The sequence below is a fragment of the Alligator mississippiensis genome, chromosome 1 (assembly GCF_030867095.1).
Source record: "Alligator mississippiensis isolate rAllMis1 chromosome 1, rAllMis1, whole genome shotgun sequence".
Classification (NCBI taxonomy): Eukaryota; Metazoa; Chordata; order Crocodylia; family Alligatoridae; genus Alligator; species Alligator mississippiensis.
In genome coordinates this window covers 331,604,223-331,623,047 of record NC_081824.1, presented here as the reverse complement: position 1 = coordinate 331,623,047, position 18,825 = coordinate 331,604,223, and the positions used below count along the sequence as shown (strand labels likewise).

The window sequence follows — 18,825 nt, the reverse complement described above, 5'->3', positions numbered from 1 at the left end:
TTTATGGCAGTTGAGGATAACCTTCCTGGCAAGCATGCCACAAGTTAGTCCTGCACCATCCCTCAGTGCCATTCTGATTTGCTTCCCTTGCTCAGTCTGCTGCTCTAATGTCTGCTTCCTGACTTATCTGCCATCATGCTGCCTGTCCTCTCCCTGATCTGTTGTATACCACACACATAGGCTTGCCCTACCACTCATAGCATGCACCACAGTTTGGCCAATTTGTCTAAAGACTACTATATTAACATTGCAATATTATATTATTACATACCATTCTTTGAATATTTCATCTAATTCAAATCATGTGTAATGTACACTAAATGTGAAAATACCCATAATAATAACATTTCACTTTAAAAAAGGAACAGAAGTAAAATGGAATGGAAGAGACTGAATAGTTCAACAGGCTTACATTCAGTTTGCTGATTGGTTTATTTTCTATTTATTCATTCCTTTTTATCTAGGATATTTTGAGGAAAAAGCAGGGGAAAAGTGATACTTTCAACTTACTTTTAGTGTGCTTGAAGTTATTTCTTAAGTATATGCATGCACATGAATGAATGTGTCTGTGCACACCTGAGCATATATAAACAAACACGTATATACCCATCTTAAAACTATTAGGAGAAATTTCACAGAATGCAGTTGTGCAACCCAACTATTATTTATGTATATATTTATTCATTCATTTTATATGTATTCATAAAGTACATTTGGGTTACACAGTATTGGATATCCAATTCTGTAGAACTGCTGCCGATCATGCTTATTGGGGGTTTTGTTTGTTTGTTTGAAACAATGCAAGTAAAGAAGCTTCTACCATTTCTCATGGAAGATTTTCCTCTAACCTAACGTGTTATGCTTACAAAATACATAATTCCCAAACCCCCAGTGGCCATAAGGAAGAGAGATTTTTCCCTTGAACTTTCCATAGATGTGGAATAGATTTGTGTAGCAAACTATGTTTAATTTATCTATCTTAGTAAGATTCCCTTCAGCCATTTTTTTTTTTAGGAAAAATTGACTGTAATTATTAGTCTTTATAAGATCATGTAAAAATGTAGGTTCAAGACTGCAAAATAGTTGAAAAAAATTAAGTTTGAGAGATCTAGAGAAAAAATTGCATAAGGTATCTATCTATCTATCTATACATAATCTATATACATATAGATACAGATAGCTATATAGAGATCAATAGATATAGATATATATCTATATAAAACTCATAAAGCCAAATACTCCACACACATTCATATGTAAGCATGAGACAAAATTGATGCAACAGTAACATTTACAATATGGTTGACTTTGTGTCAACTTTGTGTGGCTGTAAGTTTTTTTACAGTAGGAGAAAAGCCAAGTGAACAGATCTCATTGAATTTTGTTGTACCACAAATGCTTAAAATTTTGTGGCAGCAACGAATTTAATAGTAGTTTGTGTTGCTTTTTTGCAGTTGATATCTGTTCACTGTAAGATTCAGGGGCCTGATCCTAATGGAAAGGGGCCCTTGGTGCCTCACCCTGACACAGGGCCCGCATATGCAGGTGGGAATCTTGCAGACACATACGCCAGTGTTGAGGCATGGTGCATCTCCCCTGCAAGAGATTCCCCTGGGGTGCACCTGCAAAAGCAGAGAGGGGAACCCCTAAAGTGGTTCCCCACTCCAGGCCTGCAGACTGGTGCTGGGATCTCTCTTCACTTTCTCCCTCTGCAGGAGATTCAAAAGGGTCCCCAGAGAATCATTCTCCCTGTAGTGTCTTCAAGCATGGCAAGGGAAACTCCCATAGGGATTCTCTCTTTGTGCCTGCAAAAGGCATCTTGACCCGAGGAGTGACAACATGATAGGTGCACCAGGACCTGGTACTTGTCTCACTCCCATGCCCCAGGGTGGGACAACATGTGCAAGAGGAAGGGGAACAACCCCTATGGGAATTCTCCCTCCATGCTTGCAGATATACACTGAAGGCATCATTCTCTGGGGAACCCTCTCCTGTTCTACTCTTCCCAAGGTACAGTATTATAAATTTTGGGGGATGTACAATTTTAACCCCGGGTATAAGGTTTCATTCCATACTATATTCCTGAGAAAACTAATTGGGCACAATCCTTTAAACACCTGTGAAATGGGCAACTCTAGGAGACAAGAGCAGCGTTTTGAAATCAGCAATTAAATCTGAGTTTAGCTCTATGGCTGTAAGAACTTTATTTTATCTAGATTACAGTCCTGTTCTTCAGTGTCAGAAGATATTTGTTACTGTTAAAAGAAGGATGGAAAAAATAAGGGCCTGGATTACACATAGCTTTATCTTCCTAGGCTGAGGGTTCACTGTGGAAGTCAGACATATGCTTTCTTCTCTTCCACAGATGCTGCAGTATTTCTGGATTAGAAGGAGGTGATGTATTGGACTCTAACAGGGAAAGAATTGGCTTCAGGGAAGCTGACACAATGGGAACAATAATTTATCTTTCAAAACAGAGACTGAAGTTTCCCCCTCATCTGCTACTGTTATGCCGCTAAATTTATTTAATCTGAATTATGTTATAAATCTTGTGTTATCATTTTGTATTGTCATTTTTATCTGTTATTAATCCCTTCTCACATTTTGCTAGAGGATATATCTTATTATCCAAAAGAGTAAGAACAGATATGCTGTTCTTACATAATGTAAGGCAAGAAGGCATTTAAGTAACAAGGGAATTATAAATCTGAATTTGATTTTTCTAAAGCAGAAAGATAGACTGAAAGATTTCAGCATGAGCAGAGGTTAAAAAATAAACAAGCTATTGATAGAAACTGTAACACTCTTTGGCTTGAGGAAACATTAAATGTTGTTGTTTTGTCTGTGAAAGATGATAATGACACTAAAATGCATATCTATAGCTTATATGATGAAAAGGCAACAATTTTCTGAAGCACTGGTGCCTGCCAAAACCAAACAAGGAAGCAAACAAAGCCCAAAACCTGTTTATTATCCTGGAGTTCATTTAAATATAACTTAATGTTTCATTATTGAGATTTTAATTGAAGTACACAATTTAATTTTAAAACCTGAAACTTTAAAATGATAAGTCTTACTCTATTATAAGTCATTCACTGCATATATATCATAGAAGAATAGGAAAGTAGACCTGGAAGGGACCTCAGAAGGTCACCTAATATAGTTCCCTTTACAAGGAATATGTAATAAGGCATAAAAGTGAAAATGTTATGGACTGATGTTAGAAGTAAACACAAAGTGCCAGGTTAGTTAGTTTAAATTTATAGAGCTGACTAGTGTATATGTAAATATAAATAAATGAATTAGCATTTTTTAAATATACACTCAAACCTAAAAACAGTGAAAAAATAGCAGAATCATGCTGAACAAGTTGAAGAAGATGCTTGTCAAAGGACAGATAGGGAACTACTGAACCTGCAAACTAGGGTAGGCTATGCTGAAGTTCATACTTAGGCTCAGTTTGTAAAAGCAAACACTGTAGTTTTACCTACTAATAGCACAACAGTTCCACCTCTCAACTGAAATAAAGATTCTTATTTCAGATTTGTAGTTGCATATTACTAAAACATGAAAAACTGACCATAGACACTCCAAATCACTTTAAAGTTAGAGCTAGCCTCCAAAACACATGTATATTCCTATGCTCAGAGTGTGTACAGAAAGAGTGACTCAAAGTAAGAGTATTTTGAACGTACAACATAAATCTATGCTAATTAAATTTATGGTATAATATTCACCTAGTATGTAATCAAAAGTTAAACTAATACATTATTAATAAAAATGCAAAGCATAAGGTGACATCTTCAGCAATGTTAATATAGTTTGATTCACATCATTATTTAGCAGCTCTCATGTAGCATGCTTTAATTGTGTAACAATTTCAGGATGTCATACATAACAGATCACAATAGAATGTAAATCATTTATAGAAGTTATACAGAGTGGGGAGGACACTTTCTTTAAAAGTATTATATTCTGACCTTTGTCACACTAATATCTGACTAAGGCATGTTACATACAAAATGGCATCTGTCATTTCCGGAGATCCTGGTTTCCTCTGATAAAAAAAAAAAAATCCCCAACTTTTCGATTAAAAAAAGTAACCCTAAATCTACCTGTTCCATGATTAAAATGAAACACCACTATAGAGAGAGATATATATAGTGGTGTTTCATTTTAAGCACAGAAAACATGTGAATTTTGGGTTACTTTTTTAAATCTGAAAGTTGCAAATTTTTATTTTTTTTTTATCAGAGAAACCCAGGATCCCTGGTCACTACCCTGACTTCCACTCAAAGCTATAAAACAGCCCAATAGGTTTGCAATACATATTTATTGGGTATCTTTGCTGATATATAAACATAGTGTATATGTATACATTATACACACACACACACACACACACACACACACACACACACACACTAATATACTATTGAATACTATATACAACATTTTTAGCCATGTGTTTATTGACTAAAATGACCAGAACTTATGTTTTCAGACAAAAGGTGTATATTTTCTAAATGAAGCTAATCCTACCCTTCGTCAGCCTTGTACCACCTATACTAAAGTTATCACTGGGAAGCTCAGTTTTTATTGGAATGAGAATCAAGATGTGAATTTTCTCACTATCTGAACAAACAACCCACACAATCTGTCAATAGAAATTATTTAAAAAAAAAAATTCCAAAATGCCAATATGTAAACCAGATATATACACCCATATATAGGTAATTATAGGCAACCAGATAGGCAATTATATACACCAGATCTCAAATAGAAGCATATAAAAGCAAGCTATATTTCCTTTCAGATGCACTTTCTTCATCCTTCACTAAGTCTTTTTTACTTGTTTCTTGTGTTTCCTTGCTGTTTGTTTAACCACTTTTGATAGCTAGTGTTGATATCCATGCTGATGCTTTAAGCTCTTTTTTTCCTCTTACCTAGCAGTAAAAATTCTTGCTGTGATTAAAGAATATCCACAGTTCCCCTTAACTGAGGACAGACTGAAGATATTATAAACTCATTCTTTCATCCCTGCAAAGTAGCATGGGCTACTGCCTTTCCTTGTGGTTTCACATTCATTTATTGGGCCCTAAATCAGTGCTTCTCAAACTATCTGATGTGGTGAACTGGCAATATTTTTTCCAGTGGGCCAGGGACCGGTGCCCGGTTCAGCCGGTGGCAGCAACTGCATGTAACAGCGCTACACAAATGCGCGACTGGCTGTTTTTTCTCTTTCTTCACCTTGCACGACATGACGTCACCTGGAGTGTTGGAACGTACGAACTGTGATGCTATGACATATCAATGTTATGTTTCTGAAAAAATATTTCTTTCTTTCCTGGCAACTCACTGCGGACCAGCGAATATATATCTTTCTTTCCTAGCAACTTGCTGCGGACTGGCAACCGGCGGCTCACAGACCGGCACCGGTCCGTGGACCACCACTTTGAGAAGCATTGCTCTAAATGATTCAAAACCCTGCATAACAGTTTAGCTGAGCAAGGCCTTGAAGAAAATAAGAACTTCCTTAGCTTCCTTAATTAATCCTTAATTAATCCCTGACAGACACAGAGCTGCTACATAGCCAAGCACATTGTAAAAAATACTTCCTTTCACAGCACACTAAATCATGGGCCACATAGATCAAACCACTTTTAACCAAACCAGGAAGACAAAGATGATTTTTTTTAATTTTCTTTCCTTTTTTGATCCTAATAAATTAGGGATTCAAATAAAAGCATTTGTTGATGTTTAAATAATGTTTTGTCGTGTTTTGATAGTGAGGAAGTTTTTAAGATTCTCCAGTCAAAATGTAATAATTTTTTTAATGGTTGTGTTTGGTTTACATTTTATTTTTCTAGTAATGATAGCAGCTAGCAATGCCCTATAGAGCATGCACAGATTCAAATGATAAAGGCTAAAGATTAAGCACAGCCGATTAAGAGTCCATGTCCTCTTTAGTCTAGCATCCCCGCTGTCACTAAACCCATATTCAGACTAAAGTTATAATAAACAGACTGTCCTCAATATCATTTCCCTAAGCTGACCTCCTCAAAACTGACATTCAAGTATTCTTGTGGAATATTACATTCTGTAGCACTGGTAAAATAACGTTATATAAGTTTATTTGTACTGTGTATGCTGCACATAAAGTACACTCATAGACACTGAAGCGAGAAGCCCACTATTACTTCTTGATTAGCAATTTGAGATAAAAATTCCAACTTCTATTATAAATTGTATTCTTTGTAATTCTTTTGTCATTTAAAAGAGCACATTTTGACACTTAAAACAATAAATGAGCATTTTGCTATCATCAGCTCCAAATCAGTCACTGTTCATATACATTATGAAAAGATAGATACACAAGTCAAAACTGTAGTAACAGTAGTCCTGGCTTCTCGTTATTTTTTTTCCTTCTTTTTCTTTGAATGATGGACATAAAATATCCAGGAGAAAACTTGCAAATATTTTTTATTCTCTGCTGCACAGGAAACAAAACATTTACATGAACTGACTTGATACATGATCTGCTAGATATTTTACTTTTATTTGCTTCATAAAGGTTATTTTTTCATTTTAGAATATATATATATATATATATATATATATATATATATATATATATATATAGTATTTTTGAGCAGAGGTTGGAAATAAAATTTTATTATTTTATTTTTAAAAATTAATGTTGGGGGATACTTGAGAGGATTTTCATTGCACTTTAAATGTAATTTTCAAATAATTAAAAAGCAGTATATTGTGACTGCATAAAAATATTTTCTCAAACAGGATTAAAAAATCAACAATACAGTAAAAGCAAATGTTAAAATGAAGAGCAGAGTGTTTTAATTTCTTAATTTTCTAGGCAGCCTGCCTTTTGACATCACAGATTGTTGTATAATTTGACAGCTAATGTGCTGTTTAAACATTTTAGTATCAGTTGTAGAAATGCATTTTCATTAATAAATAATAACTCTTTAGTTATTGGCCCTGATTCATCTCTGGTTTATATTCATTCAACTATCTATGAAGTTACTTCTTACTTGTAAGAATATAAATGGAATTAGATCCAAATCCAATGAGTTTAACAGGGAGGTAGTTAGTATTACTAGACCTAAATTTAAACATAGTAGATGATAGCACACACCATACATTCCCAAATTACAAAACTGAGCTGCATTTTGATTAGGTTTTTGTACAATTGGTTTGAAGAGGAAGCAAGTATCACGTGTGACCAGAGTTGATGCATTAGAGACGCTCAGCAGTTTCTTTTCACTGGAATTGCAAGAAAATAAGGAGACATAAAAAAGATTCAGATACATTTCATAGAGCATTAATTGGGTTTGGATTATTCTGTCCACCTTTTCACAAAGACACAAAACATTCTCAGGGAGCCTGTAAAGAAATCTGTACTTGAGAAATGATTGAAAACATGAATTTAACTCAGTCGCTTACTTTCAGACTTCTGCATCAAAAACTAATTTCATGGTCTGTCTCCATAACAACATAGCTTATTTCTGCCAGCTAACAATCATATAATGAAGCATAATGTGTTTAATCAGATTGCATGGACTACAATTCAAAGCAATTTACCTTTAGTACAATTTGGTGACACAGAAGCTTAGAAGAGGTTGAATTATAGGCCAGTTCACTTTAATCATCTTTATGAGTAGCTGGTCACACATTTAGTAACTCTGGATAAGTGTATTTTTTTTCAGCTAACTTGTAAAAGTAAGACTTATGAATGATAAACAAAAAAGTGAATAACTTCACTCTGGAATTTCTGACTCTCCTCTCAAGTTTACTGAAAATATTTTTATTTGTACACAAGTCACAGACAGCAACAAATCACAGATATGGACTACTAACTTATTGTCCTTACAAAATTGGATTTTTTTTTAGAGAGATTGTACATACATTAGAATGAGTGTCAAACTCATAGGTATATTGTATTATAGGGAAAGATAACATTAGAGAACTAGGGGGTTTCATGCATTACTTTTCCTGCAATTAAGCTAATTTAAAAACCTACAGTTGATAGATTTCTGCACAATAAAATTTGAGGGTCCTTCCTGTTGCTGAAGTCATGAGAATATCCTTAGCTAAATAACTTGCATCATTATAGACTAATTTACTAGCTCATGTATTACTCAAGCCATTATCATAATAGGTCATTTGAATTAAAATATTCACATATTAAAAGAAAGAAGATAAACAACATAAAATAATTACAGCTGCTGAAAGGTAAAATGATTTATTAAGGAGAAAAAATACATACTTTTGACACTTAACATCTCCTGAAGTATTTATGCTGTTGTCTTTCCACCCTACCCGATGTACTCTTTGTTTTGGCAGCTAAATTTCTGTTATCGACGTATATATGTTTATATATTAATATACAGGTATTCTTCTAATGTGAGCAAATAAGACCTTGTCCACAGCCCTTGTTTGCAAAGTTGTCTTATATACTAAGTAAGAACCACAGAATCAAACACTTAAGGGCAATATATAAGAGCTATTCTAAAGACAAGATCCATGTTGACATTTTAGAAGGAGGAATGTGTGCTGAGGGGATCAGGGGATGGAGGAAAATTGGAAGATAGATTCACCCCCCCCCACATACACTCACACACATATACGTTTCGTTCTTTGTTTTTTTAAATGCTTTCTCTCTTGCAGAAGGGTAGTTACATTTGCTTTTCCAAAAAAAAATCACCCCAGTACCGGTATTCTATATATGTATATTTTAGTTTTATGTTTCAGCTGAAGGGAATGGGAAACTACAGTGAGATGCTTATGTTGGCAAACAACTTGGAAATTCTAAATACAAAAACCAATCAGAGCAGAAGGATTATAGTAGTAGGAGTACCACAATTTGCATATTCAGAGCACGGTTCCTGAGAAATAACAATGCCATGATTATGCAAATAAGCCCACAGCTAGAGTGCAGGGATTTGCATATCTAGGGGGAATCTGTAGCGTTATGCATCAGTAACTACACTTTGGCTGAAACAATTGGCTTTCAGCAGAATATTAAATATCATTGCTTTTGCAGTTTTCCATTATCCTATAATAAACAATAGTCATTTGATGCTTGATTTAAAGAGGCCTTGTCTTCAGTGGGAAGTGAGGTCACTCAGTACCTCATCAGAAACAGTTAGCACTTCATGAAAGGAGACTTTAAGTGAGAGCATGAAAAAATTCACTTATTTATGTTATTCCCAGGATTTTTGTAGAGAAATAATCTCAGGAATTTTTGGATATAGATATGGGGTAAAAATGGCCTTTTTACTGAACATACTTATGCAACAGAACACTAAAGAACACTACATAACTTGACTAAAATTCTGAACCCTTCCCCCCTAACCCAATCCTGGACTGCTCAAGTTGCAGAACTGACTTACTGCAGCCATCTTATGGGTAAAAATAAAGCAGACTTAAATGTCATTTCAAAAGGTGTTACAGGAAACCCAAAAGAACAGAAACATGTTAGGTTATAGAAACATCCCTTTTTTAAAAGCATACTTTTGTGTACTTCACGTGTGCACTACATTTATATTAGTTTGTTTTGAGGTACCCCCATCTCTCGCCTTTCTCTTTTGCAAGTGATGCATCACTAGTGCGTACATTGGCTGCCGCCTGGAAATATAACTGCAATTTGGTGATATAATAAAACTCAGCAAATATGCCACAATTATACGCTTGGTGCTTCTGCCGAATTTAGAGAAAACACTTTGAGTTCAAATGCTAACATGGGAGAAATTGAGTGTGAGGCATTGTATAACACCAATATAAAAGCTACTCATCCCTTGAAGGATTGGTGGTTGGCTTGTGGTCAAATAAAGTACTTACCATCCTCTGTGGGCACGTAGATATTCAAATACAGGCAGTCTTCATTTTGATCTTGCACGTAAGTAACCACAGTATCCAAATTGGCAGTAAACCAGACTGGCAACATGTCATTGAGCAATGATCTCTCATCCAGGTACTGTGGGCAGACAGCAGCAAACTGAGTGGCATTCCGGATCCCAGTCCAGGAGGAAGGAGGCTCCGGGGGCTGGAATCGCCTTTCCCCAGTTGGAGGGGAGGCATAAGGAACACCCAGGTACTGCTCCACTGGGCCAAGAATCTCATTGGGCAAAGGTGTTCTTAGACCCCGTATTTTGCCATAATTTGTGGTAACAACAGGGTATTGTGCTTGGCCATCAATGAGAGTAAATCTTATAGCGAGTGCAGTTATCCACAGGAGGAAGTTAGCATTCAACATGACACAGACCGGAGTGAAGATCAAAGGCAGCCATAGGAGTCCCATTGGCCTCGACATTGTTTAAATCACCATCAGCAGGGCTCAATCTTCCACAGCCAAGGGGAAATTAATCAGTCAAGGAAAATAAGGGAATGGGGAAGGCAATATGGAGATGAGGTTAAGGGTAAAACAGAATCCTCTTCGGGCAGTGAAAAAATCTGCAGATGAATGTACTGATGCCTCAGATAACTGACCACAGACAGATTCCAATGCTATGACAAGCAAGGGAGTCCTTGTTCCTAAGGACCATCCCCGGACTCCAATGATGGCTTAATCCTGGCAACACTTCCAAACAAGTGGAGGAGAAAAGACAGTCAGCAATAACTCTGCTTTAGTAGCGCAATGATTCCTTCCAATGAATTCCAGCCTAGTCAGTCAGCCTGTGGCCAAGAGGAAATAGAAAATTCAAATTAGTGCTTGAAAAAAACCCTAAAGTCTGACATAAATTCTAATAAAGTATTACACTCACACAGAATCTTTCAACACCAAAGTCTTCATCTACTCTTTCATAACTTTTAGTCATCCCTATTATAATGAAGCCATTTTGGAAATAAATTAAGGACAACTCAGAAATAAAGCTGGAAGTCATACAAAAATATAAGGTTGAGATATGAAGATAACAGTTCCAGTTCATATTCCTTTGTCCATACCACCAACTCTCAGTCCCATCAGATCCCCCTCCTTAATTAAAATATGGCCTGAGCTATGTTGATTTCTTCATAAAATATATCATCCATGCAAATGCCACCTCTCAAATATTTACTAGCTTAGACAAACTAGCAAATACGTCTCCATAGTTCTTTTTCACTCACTTAATAAATATGTGCCTGACATTTTACTGCAGTAAATAGTCTGTCTCTTCTATCTATATTTTATAGATACTCCTGTTCTTCTGTTTCATGCCTCTGGAGAACAGTAATAATCAGTGAAATATCCAAGACCTGGATCTCACCAATGTAACTCAAGAATGATTCAAGTGAAGTTAGTATGGTTAGAGCAAAGTTGTAGCCATGGAGCACGAATTATGTGAGGGGCAAAGATTTTTGGGGGGCGATTTCTTTTATCGGTTCTATTTCAGAAAGGGCTCTTGGTCCAATAAATATGTTAGATCTTTTCTATCTGATCTTGAAAATATAAATAGCTTTCGCCATCAATTTTAAATGTGTGGTTGAAATCAAATCAGACAAGTTTTTGAATTGAAGGCTTTCATTCGAAGGCCTGTCTAACCTTATTCCAACCATGCACTTTGTACAATAAAGATAACATCCCAAAAAATCATTGCCTTTAGTGAGGTTAACAGATTGCAAAACCAATATGAAATCAGAAACAGGCATTCAGTTTCTGGCTTTCATGGTCATATTGTCGGTTATGGTTCAAGGATGCCAAGAAAATATTGAAAAAAAATTGTCCTATAAACTTTTCATAATAATATGTAGATTTATAATAATTTGACATGCATAGGTCAGATACTAATTCAACTATTGGGCATCCAAGTGGACTTAGGCATCTAAATGTGAACCTATTCCTTCCTATTCAAGTTCCTAAAAATCCATTCATATATCTACTTGTGTAATACATTATTATCTTACCCTTAAGACCAGGCGTGTCTACATGAGGTGCTACTGTGCAGTGGTTACTGCACATTTATTTAGTATGTATATAATCAAGTACTTAGTAAAGGCGCCATAACCGAGGTTACTGTGCAGTAGTGCTGGCAAATATTTTTTTAAGTGACACTGCTGCGCAGTACCCTAATAATACTGTGCAGTACTGTATTAGTACTGTTGATGCTGTGACATGCTATTGCACAGTTTTATTCAGCTACTGCGCAGTCAGCATCTCGTGTAGATGTGCTCACTGAATCATAAGCAGCAAGGATGAGGAGAACCTACCCACCTTTACTAAGAAAAAAGTTGTCAGAGAATCAAGCATAGTGAAATAGGAGCACACTTGGGTGCCTAATTCCACTTTCATGCCTCATGGGTGAATAGAATCTGGCCCTAACCTTGTAGTATTATCATACTTCCTATGTGTCATCACCTTGTAATACTCTAGAGAAAGATAATTCATACTGTAAATTTCACTTATTTAATGAAAATTAGTATGTGAAGATGAAAGATAACCATGTACATATATTTTTTTGTTTATTAACCACTCATTCCACAAATAAACAGAAGTCTTTTTGTTTGAAGGATGATATGTCAGATAATTACCGGCAACACTTACACAGTTAAGGGATATGGGATATGGTAATAAAGTCTTAGACTTGAAAAGACCAACATGTCATTTATTGATAAGGTGTACAGCCTACTCAAGCCCTCTCTCTAAAATGGCTCTTGGTCCCATAAAGATATTAATTCATCTCTTCTATCTACTCCTGAAAATATAAGTAGCTATTGGCATTGATTTTAAATCAGGAACAATAAAAAATAGAGCTATGCTTCTTCACTTTGGATAAAAGAAAGATTTCTAAAAGAAATCTCATCCTTTCCTAAGAGATCTCAATCTTTAATAAAGATTTAGAAGGAACCACACACAACCTTTATTAGAAAATTGGTGAAATGCCTGAATACTGAAGACAAATATATTCCAGGTGTATAATATTTATAAAGAGCTAATGATGTGTGTTGTTCTATATGTTCTGCTAACAGGTAATAAGCCATAATTGTAGCCCCAGAGGGCTTGCAATCTAAACAGTATGTCTTTGTAACTATTTTCAGATTTAAGAATCAATGACAGCCCTGGGCACAGGCAGTAAACTATAGGTCACCCAAAATTCCTCTAGCCACCTCCCTCCCACCAGCTCTGAACACCAGTTCTCCTTGTATGCCACCTCCTAGAATCAAAGGATCATGGAAAAGTAGGAATGGAAGGCACCTCATTAGGTCATTTAGTCCAGCCTCATTCCTCAAGACAGGAACATCCTTGATTGAACCATCTCAGGCAAATGTCTGTCTAACTTGGTTTTGAAAATTTCCAGGGAGCTAAAAATTCCACAGCTTCTCTATGGATTCTGTTCCAGTTCTTGACCACCCTCATAGTCACAAAGTTTCTCTTAACCTATCATCTAAATCTCTTTTTCTGCACCTTGAGTCCATTGCTTATAGTCCTGTCCCCTACAGCCAAAGAGAAGAGGCCATCTCCAAATGTTTCTATCATCACCCTTTAGGTTTTTAAGGACTATTATCAACCCCTCCACTCCCCACAATCTTTTCTTTTCCAGACTAAATAACTCTAGTTATTTCATCCTTTCCTCAAAAGACAAATTTTCCAGATTTCTAGTTGTTTTTATTGTTATCCACTGGACTCTCTAATATGTCTACATCCTTCTTGGAGAGTGGGGCCTAAAACCAGGCACAGTACTCCAAGTAATGTTGAAACAATGCTGAATAGGGCAAAAGACTCTTTTCCCCTGATTTGCAAGAGATGTTCTTATTAATACAACCCAGCATGCTGTTACCTTTTTGTGCAACATTCAAAAATGGTTGGATCGTATTCATTTTATGATCTATTGTAACCTCCAGGTCACTCTCTACAGTACTACAACCTACCCAGTCATTCTCCAGTCTGTATTTGTGCACGCATTTATTAGGGGTGTGCGAAGCTTTCGTTGCCAATTCAATTCGGAGAACATCCAGCCCAATTCAGAGGCCGAATCACTGACTCCGAATCAAATCAGGAGACAACCACCCCCCCCACCCCGTGATTTATTCAGAGGCTATGAATTGATTTGGAAAAGATTCAGAAAAAGATTTGGAGATTCAGAAGGCAGTCTTTGAAGGGAACAGAAACTGAGAAGAGGGAGGGGGAGCAGGGGGAGAAAGATTGACATCTGTAGCTTGCCAGTGACTGTGATCTTTCCCTGAGTCCCCTCCCAATCACAGTACTCTTGGGGAGGGACGTAGAAGCAGCCACCATCTCTGCAATTTTCATCCCGCTGTGCCTTGACACACATACAAAGTCATGAGTTTTGCTTTGAACAGTTTAAGGTACAGTTTCCCAGAAATCCCTGCACCTATCTCCTTGAAACTTGGCAGGCCTTATGCCCGCAGAAGGGGCTACCATCCCAGTTGTTTTAATCTGAATCTGTCACAAAATGACAAAGTTATAGGTATTTCAGTGATTCCCCATTATAGTCTATGGCCGAATCACCAAATCTCTCCAAATCAGCACCAAATCTTCCAAAACCAATTCAGCTGAATCAATTCGGGACAGTGATCCAAATCTCCAAATCGAATCACTGTCCTCTGAATTGGGTGAATCTGAATCCAAATCAAATACTTCCATTCGCCTAGGCCTAGCAGTTATTCCATCTCAAATTCAGGGCTTTGCACTTGTTGAACTGGCTGATTGCAAACTATTTTTCACCTGGCTGATCATAAACTTCTTCTAACTATCCAGGTCATTCTTGATCCCAACTCTAGAGTTGTAATATATCTCTATTTCCTTTTGTGCATGTAAAGGGCAGCTTTCTACTTATGAAAGCGGCACTTTTGTAACTTGCACACAGGCATGAATTCCACTCCCTGTCACAGTGTGGACATACCTGTACATGTGGATGCAAAGACTGAGAATGGACAGTGGACAAAGCAGTGGCCAAATGCATGCACAATTACATACAAATGTTCATTCTTGATCCATATCTATATCTAAGTCTAGAAAAAAACAGCTGGGTATTATGACTATCATGTATTAGATTAAGGAAAAGAAGAGATTGTTTTAGGCAAACCTTTACCCTGAGGAGTTTGACATAAAACACCTCTTTCACTTTCCAGCACACTGCTCTAACCATTACATGACAGGTCATCCAGATTTCTCTCTGGTGCTCCTATTGAGACTGGATCTGGGCAGTCAAGTGAGGTAGGGAGGGGAAGGAAGAAAATAACAAATTGGAATCATACAATGGTAGGGTTTGAAAAGACCTCATCTCATGGACCTCATCTAGTCTAACTCCCTGTTCAAGGCAGTATCATCCCTGACTAAACCATTCTAGTCAAGTATATGTCTAATCTGCTTTTAAAAAACTTCCAAGGATGCAGATTCCACATCCTGTCAGAATAGCCTGTTCCAGTCCCCACAGTACTTGGCTACAAAAACATAAGAAAGCCCTATTCCCCATCCTCAACCTTTTTGTCTAGAACATACACTCAGGTCCTCACACATGTAGCCATGTTCCTGTTAGGGATGTATGAAGCAGGCCCTATTCAATTAGGATTTGGATTTGGCCTGAATCGAGGACAGTGATTCAATTTGTTGATTCGAATTACTGTCCCTGATTCGATTCAGCTGAATCTGAAGATTCGATGATGATTTGGAGAATCAGCGATTCAGACATAGATACAGCTTTAAATGTTTTTTCTACATACCTCAAGGTACCAGTCTGATTAGTGAATGCTGAGATGCTGGGGTGCATGGAGTGTTCCACAGGGTGGGGGGCGCTACACGTGCTCCGTGGCAAACCCATAAGTGGACTGGAAGTACTTCTGGTCCACTTCCAGGTGTGCTGGGGAGCACGCAGAGCCACCCTGTGTCATCTCCCCCCACCCAGGAAGCACCAGTTGCTGAGTCCGGGGGCATGTGGGGGCCCCCAGCATGCTCCCCGGCACACCAGGAAGTGGACCGAAAATGCTTCTGGTCCACTTCCAGGTCTGCTGCCATGTGCACTGGGGAGCTCCCTGTGCTTCTGTGGGACGCGCCATCTGCCCCAGCATTGCAGCATTTATGAGCCATGCCTGGTACCTAGAGGTATGTGGAAAAAACATTTAAACTGTGTCTATGTCCGAATCTTTGAATCTCTCCAAATCGATTTGAAGGGTTCTGATTCGATTCAGAGAGATTAAAGGGTTTCCTGATTCGATTCAGATTTGGAGATTCGGCCACCGAATCAGGCTGAATCTCTGCCAAATCGAATCAGGGACCGAAGCTTTGCACAGCCCTAGTGCCTGTCTATGCAGTGTGTAGCCTTATTATGCATGCTTAAACTATGAACAACTTGGGAGCACAAACTATGAGGCTTTAACATGGTCAAGCTGGAAACACAAGGTTACTCTCTTAATCATGTTGATCCTAAGTGTCTACTTTTCATAATATCAATTTATGATCCTTACGTCTTTATTCTAGGCTTTCTTTGGTCTGTCTAAAGCCTTATTTACTCATTAAGTAAATATGTGCATACTTGCAAATTCTGAGGTTGTATTTGGCATGCTATTTGCATATAGATTAGTTGGAGCAAACACTGAAACTTAAAGGAGTTCATTTCTTTGAACTTTTTTACAGCGTATTTTCAAGAACCACAAGGAAGTTTCTGTTATGGAGTTATCCCAACAGGAAAATATTTCAGATATCTTATAAGAAGACTGGTGCTCTCTCTATATATGTTGTGAGTGTAAATAAGTATCTTATTTGATCTAAATACTTCATTTTTTAAATCAGGATTTCTTCTATTATTAGTATGAGTTTGCATTACAATTTAGGAATGCTGTAAGATTATGGTAGTTTTTGCCTGCTTTCCCTGAAGGGCCTAACCAAAGCCAGATACCCTGGCCTCCTACACATGTGCAGGGAGCCTGTTCCAACACGCTGAAAATCCAGCATGTCACAGCAGACTTGATTAATCGAGTCTGCTGGAGCACAGAAATTAATGTACTCCAGCAGACCCTACCATCACGTGTATCAGTGTCCCTACATTGAAAAATCTTGGCAGAACAACTTGAAGTAAAGCCCACTGATACACATGATTCTTAGGTGCTATTAATTAGTTCGCTAATTACAGTGCCCCTCCCCAACACCTCCTGGAGCACATGTAAAAATGCCCCCTAGGCCAAACATGAGTCTAAGCTATATCTCTCTGATTTCCCAGGTACAGTACTCTAACTATCAAAAGACATGTCAGACATTGTACAGACCCTTCCTTTTGCAGTTGGCCCCTCTTCAAAGCCATGAGAGGGAGTTCTGTGGGTACAGAAGAATGGCTGCAAATCAGAGCATGTACGGCTTACAGAGGTGGCTGTTATCTTGGAAAGGAATAGAATCTGGGTTCCAGCCTGGACCCTTGCTCAAGTATGCATACATGTACATACTTCCCCAGTGCATACCACTGCAGTATATGTGGAATTCAATATTTTAAATAAAAATACATAATGGGAAAATTGGTTGTACTTATCAAATCATAGTGATAGCATCCCCCCTTTTTTAGAATTTTTTTTCAATTTCAGAGGTATAGCTATTCACAAACATATAGACTGCTTAAAAACAGGAATTTTGCTCTAAATAGTCAACTAGAGGTCTTCAAAATCAGATCCACTGTTTAATCCAGCTAACATAAAACAATGACAGTTTTGAACAAAAATAACATATTGGAATAATTATTTTAAGAGGGCAGAAGATTAGAAGTCAGAGTTAGCAATGTAATAAAATACAATAGAAGCTAATTATACATCTTCATTCACACACACATACCTATATAATGTACTAGAATATACACACACACACATATATATATATATATATATAATATACATATTCTATAGGCAGACAAGGCTCTTTGGGTAGATGTGATATATTTTATTGGACCAACTAATTAGTTGGAAAAAAGTTCTCTGGCACAAACACCATTCTTCAGGCCATGGGAGACTCTGCTGGTGTAATGAGTTCTCCAAGGTAGAAAAGAAGCTAAAGTAAACAAGTCTGTGAAGATGCAAATGAGTGGAAGACAAAAGGCAGAGATAGGAGGGGGGGGAGTAGAGGAAAAACAAGTGGTCAGCTAACAGGCAGGTTACCTGGTGTGTTAGATGTCAGGCAGGTTGTAATGGGTCATAAATCCAATGTCTATGTTGAGTCCAAGATTTTTTGTATCCAGTAGATTTATGAAGTAAAGTTCATAGGCTCATCTACAAGAAGTGTTTTGTAAACTCCCTTTGAGGATTAGAACTAAGAGACTGGAGAGGGAGTGATTGTCTTGTGAGAAGTGGGTACCCACAGGTAATTGGATAGTTTTGTCTTTGATGGATTTTTGTTGTGCGTTCATTATGGTACGCAGTTATTGTTTGGTTTCTCCTACATATTTTCCATCAGGGCATTTGGTGCAATTGATGAGATACACCTGCATCTCCAGAAATGAAATATAAGATCAAGGAATGGTGATGGTTCTGTTGTAAGGTGTGGTTATTGTAGGACTGCTGGAGATGTGTTGGCAGGTTTTACCTTTTTCTTGTCCTGACATGATCTGGATCCATTTGGTGTGGTTTGGGTCATAGGAAGTTTGCTTCTAGTGATGAGCTTAGCAACGTTTGGTGCTTGTTTAAAGGCTAGGGTCGGTGGTTCTAGAAAGATCTCTTTAAGAATTGGGTCTTCGTCTAATTGGGGATGCAACTGTGTGAAGATTTTCTGTATAGGTTCCAGGGAAGGATGGTATATCATAACTAGTGGTGTGTAATTCGTAGGGATTTTCTTTTTGTACTACAGCAATTCTTTGTGTGGTATCTGGGTGGCTCTTTCAAAAGTGTGAT

General features: G+C 37.3%; 1 protein-coding gene across 5 annotated transcripts in view; it reads right to left on the bottom strand.

Moving 5' to 3' along the window:
* Nucleotides 1–18,825, bottom strand: part of NLGN4X (neuroligin 4 X-linked) — a 309,004-nt gene that overhangs the window by 200,315 nt on the left and 89,864 nt on the right. For all 5 annotated transcript variants that reach the window (XM_019485405.2, XM_019485407.2, XM_019485406.2 and 2 more), the window contains one exon: nt 9,865–10,698. In XM_019485405.2, coding sequence (XP_019340950.1) covers nt 9,865–10,336 — 472 coding nt within the window. In that variant the 5' untranslated portion in view covers nt 10,337–10,698. The remainder of the gene's footprint in view (nt 1–9,864; nt 10,699–18,825) is intronic.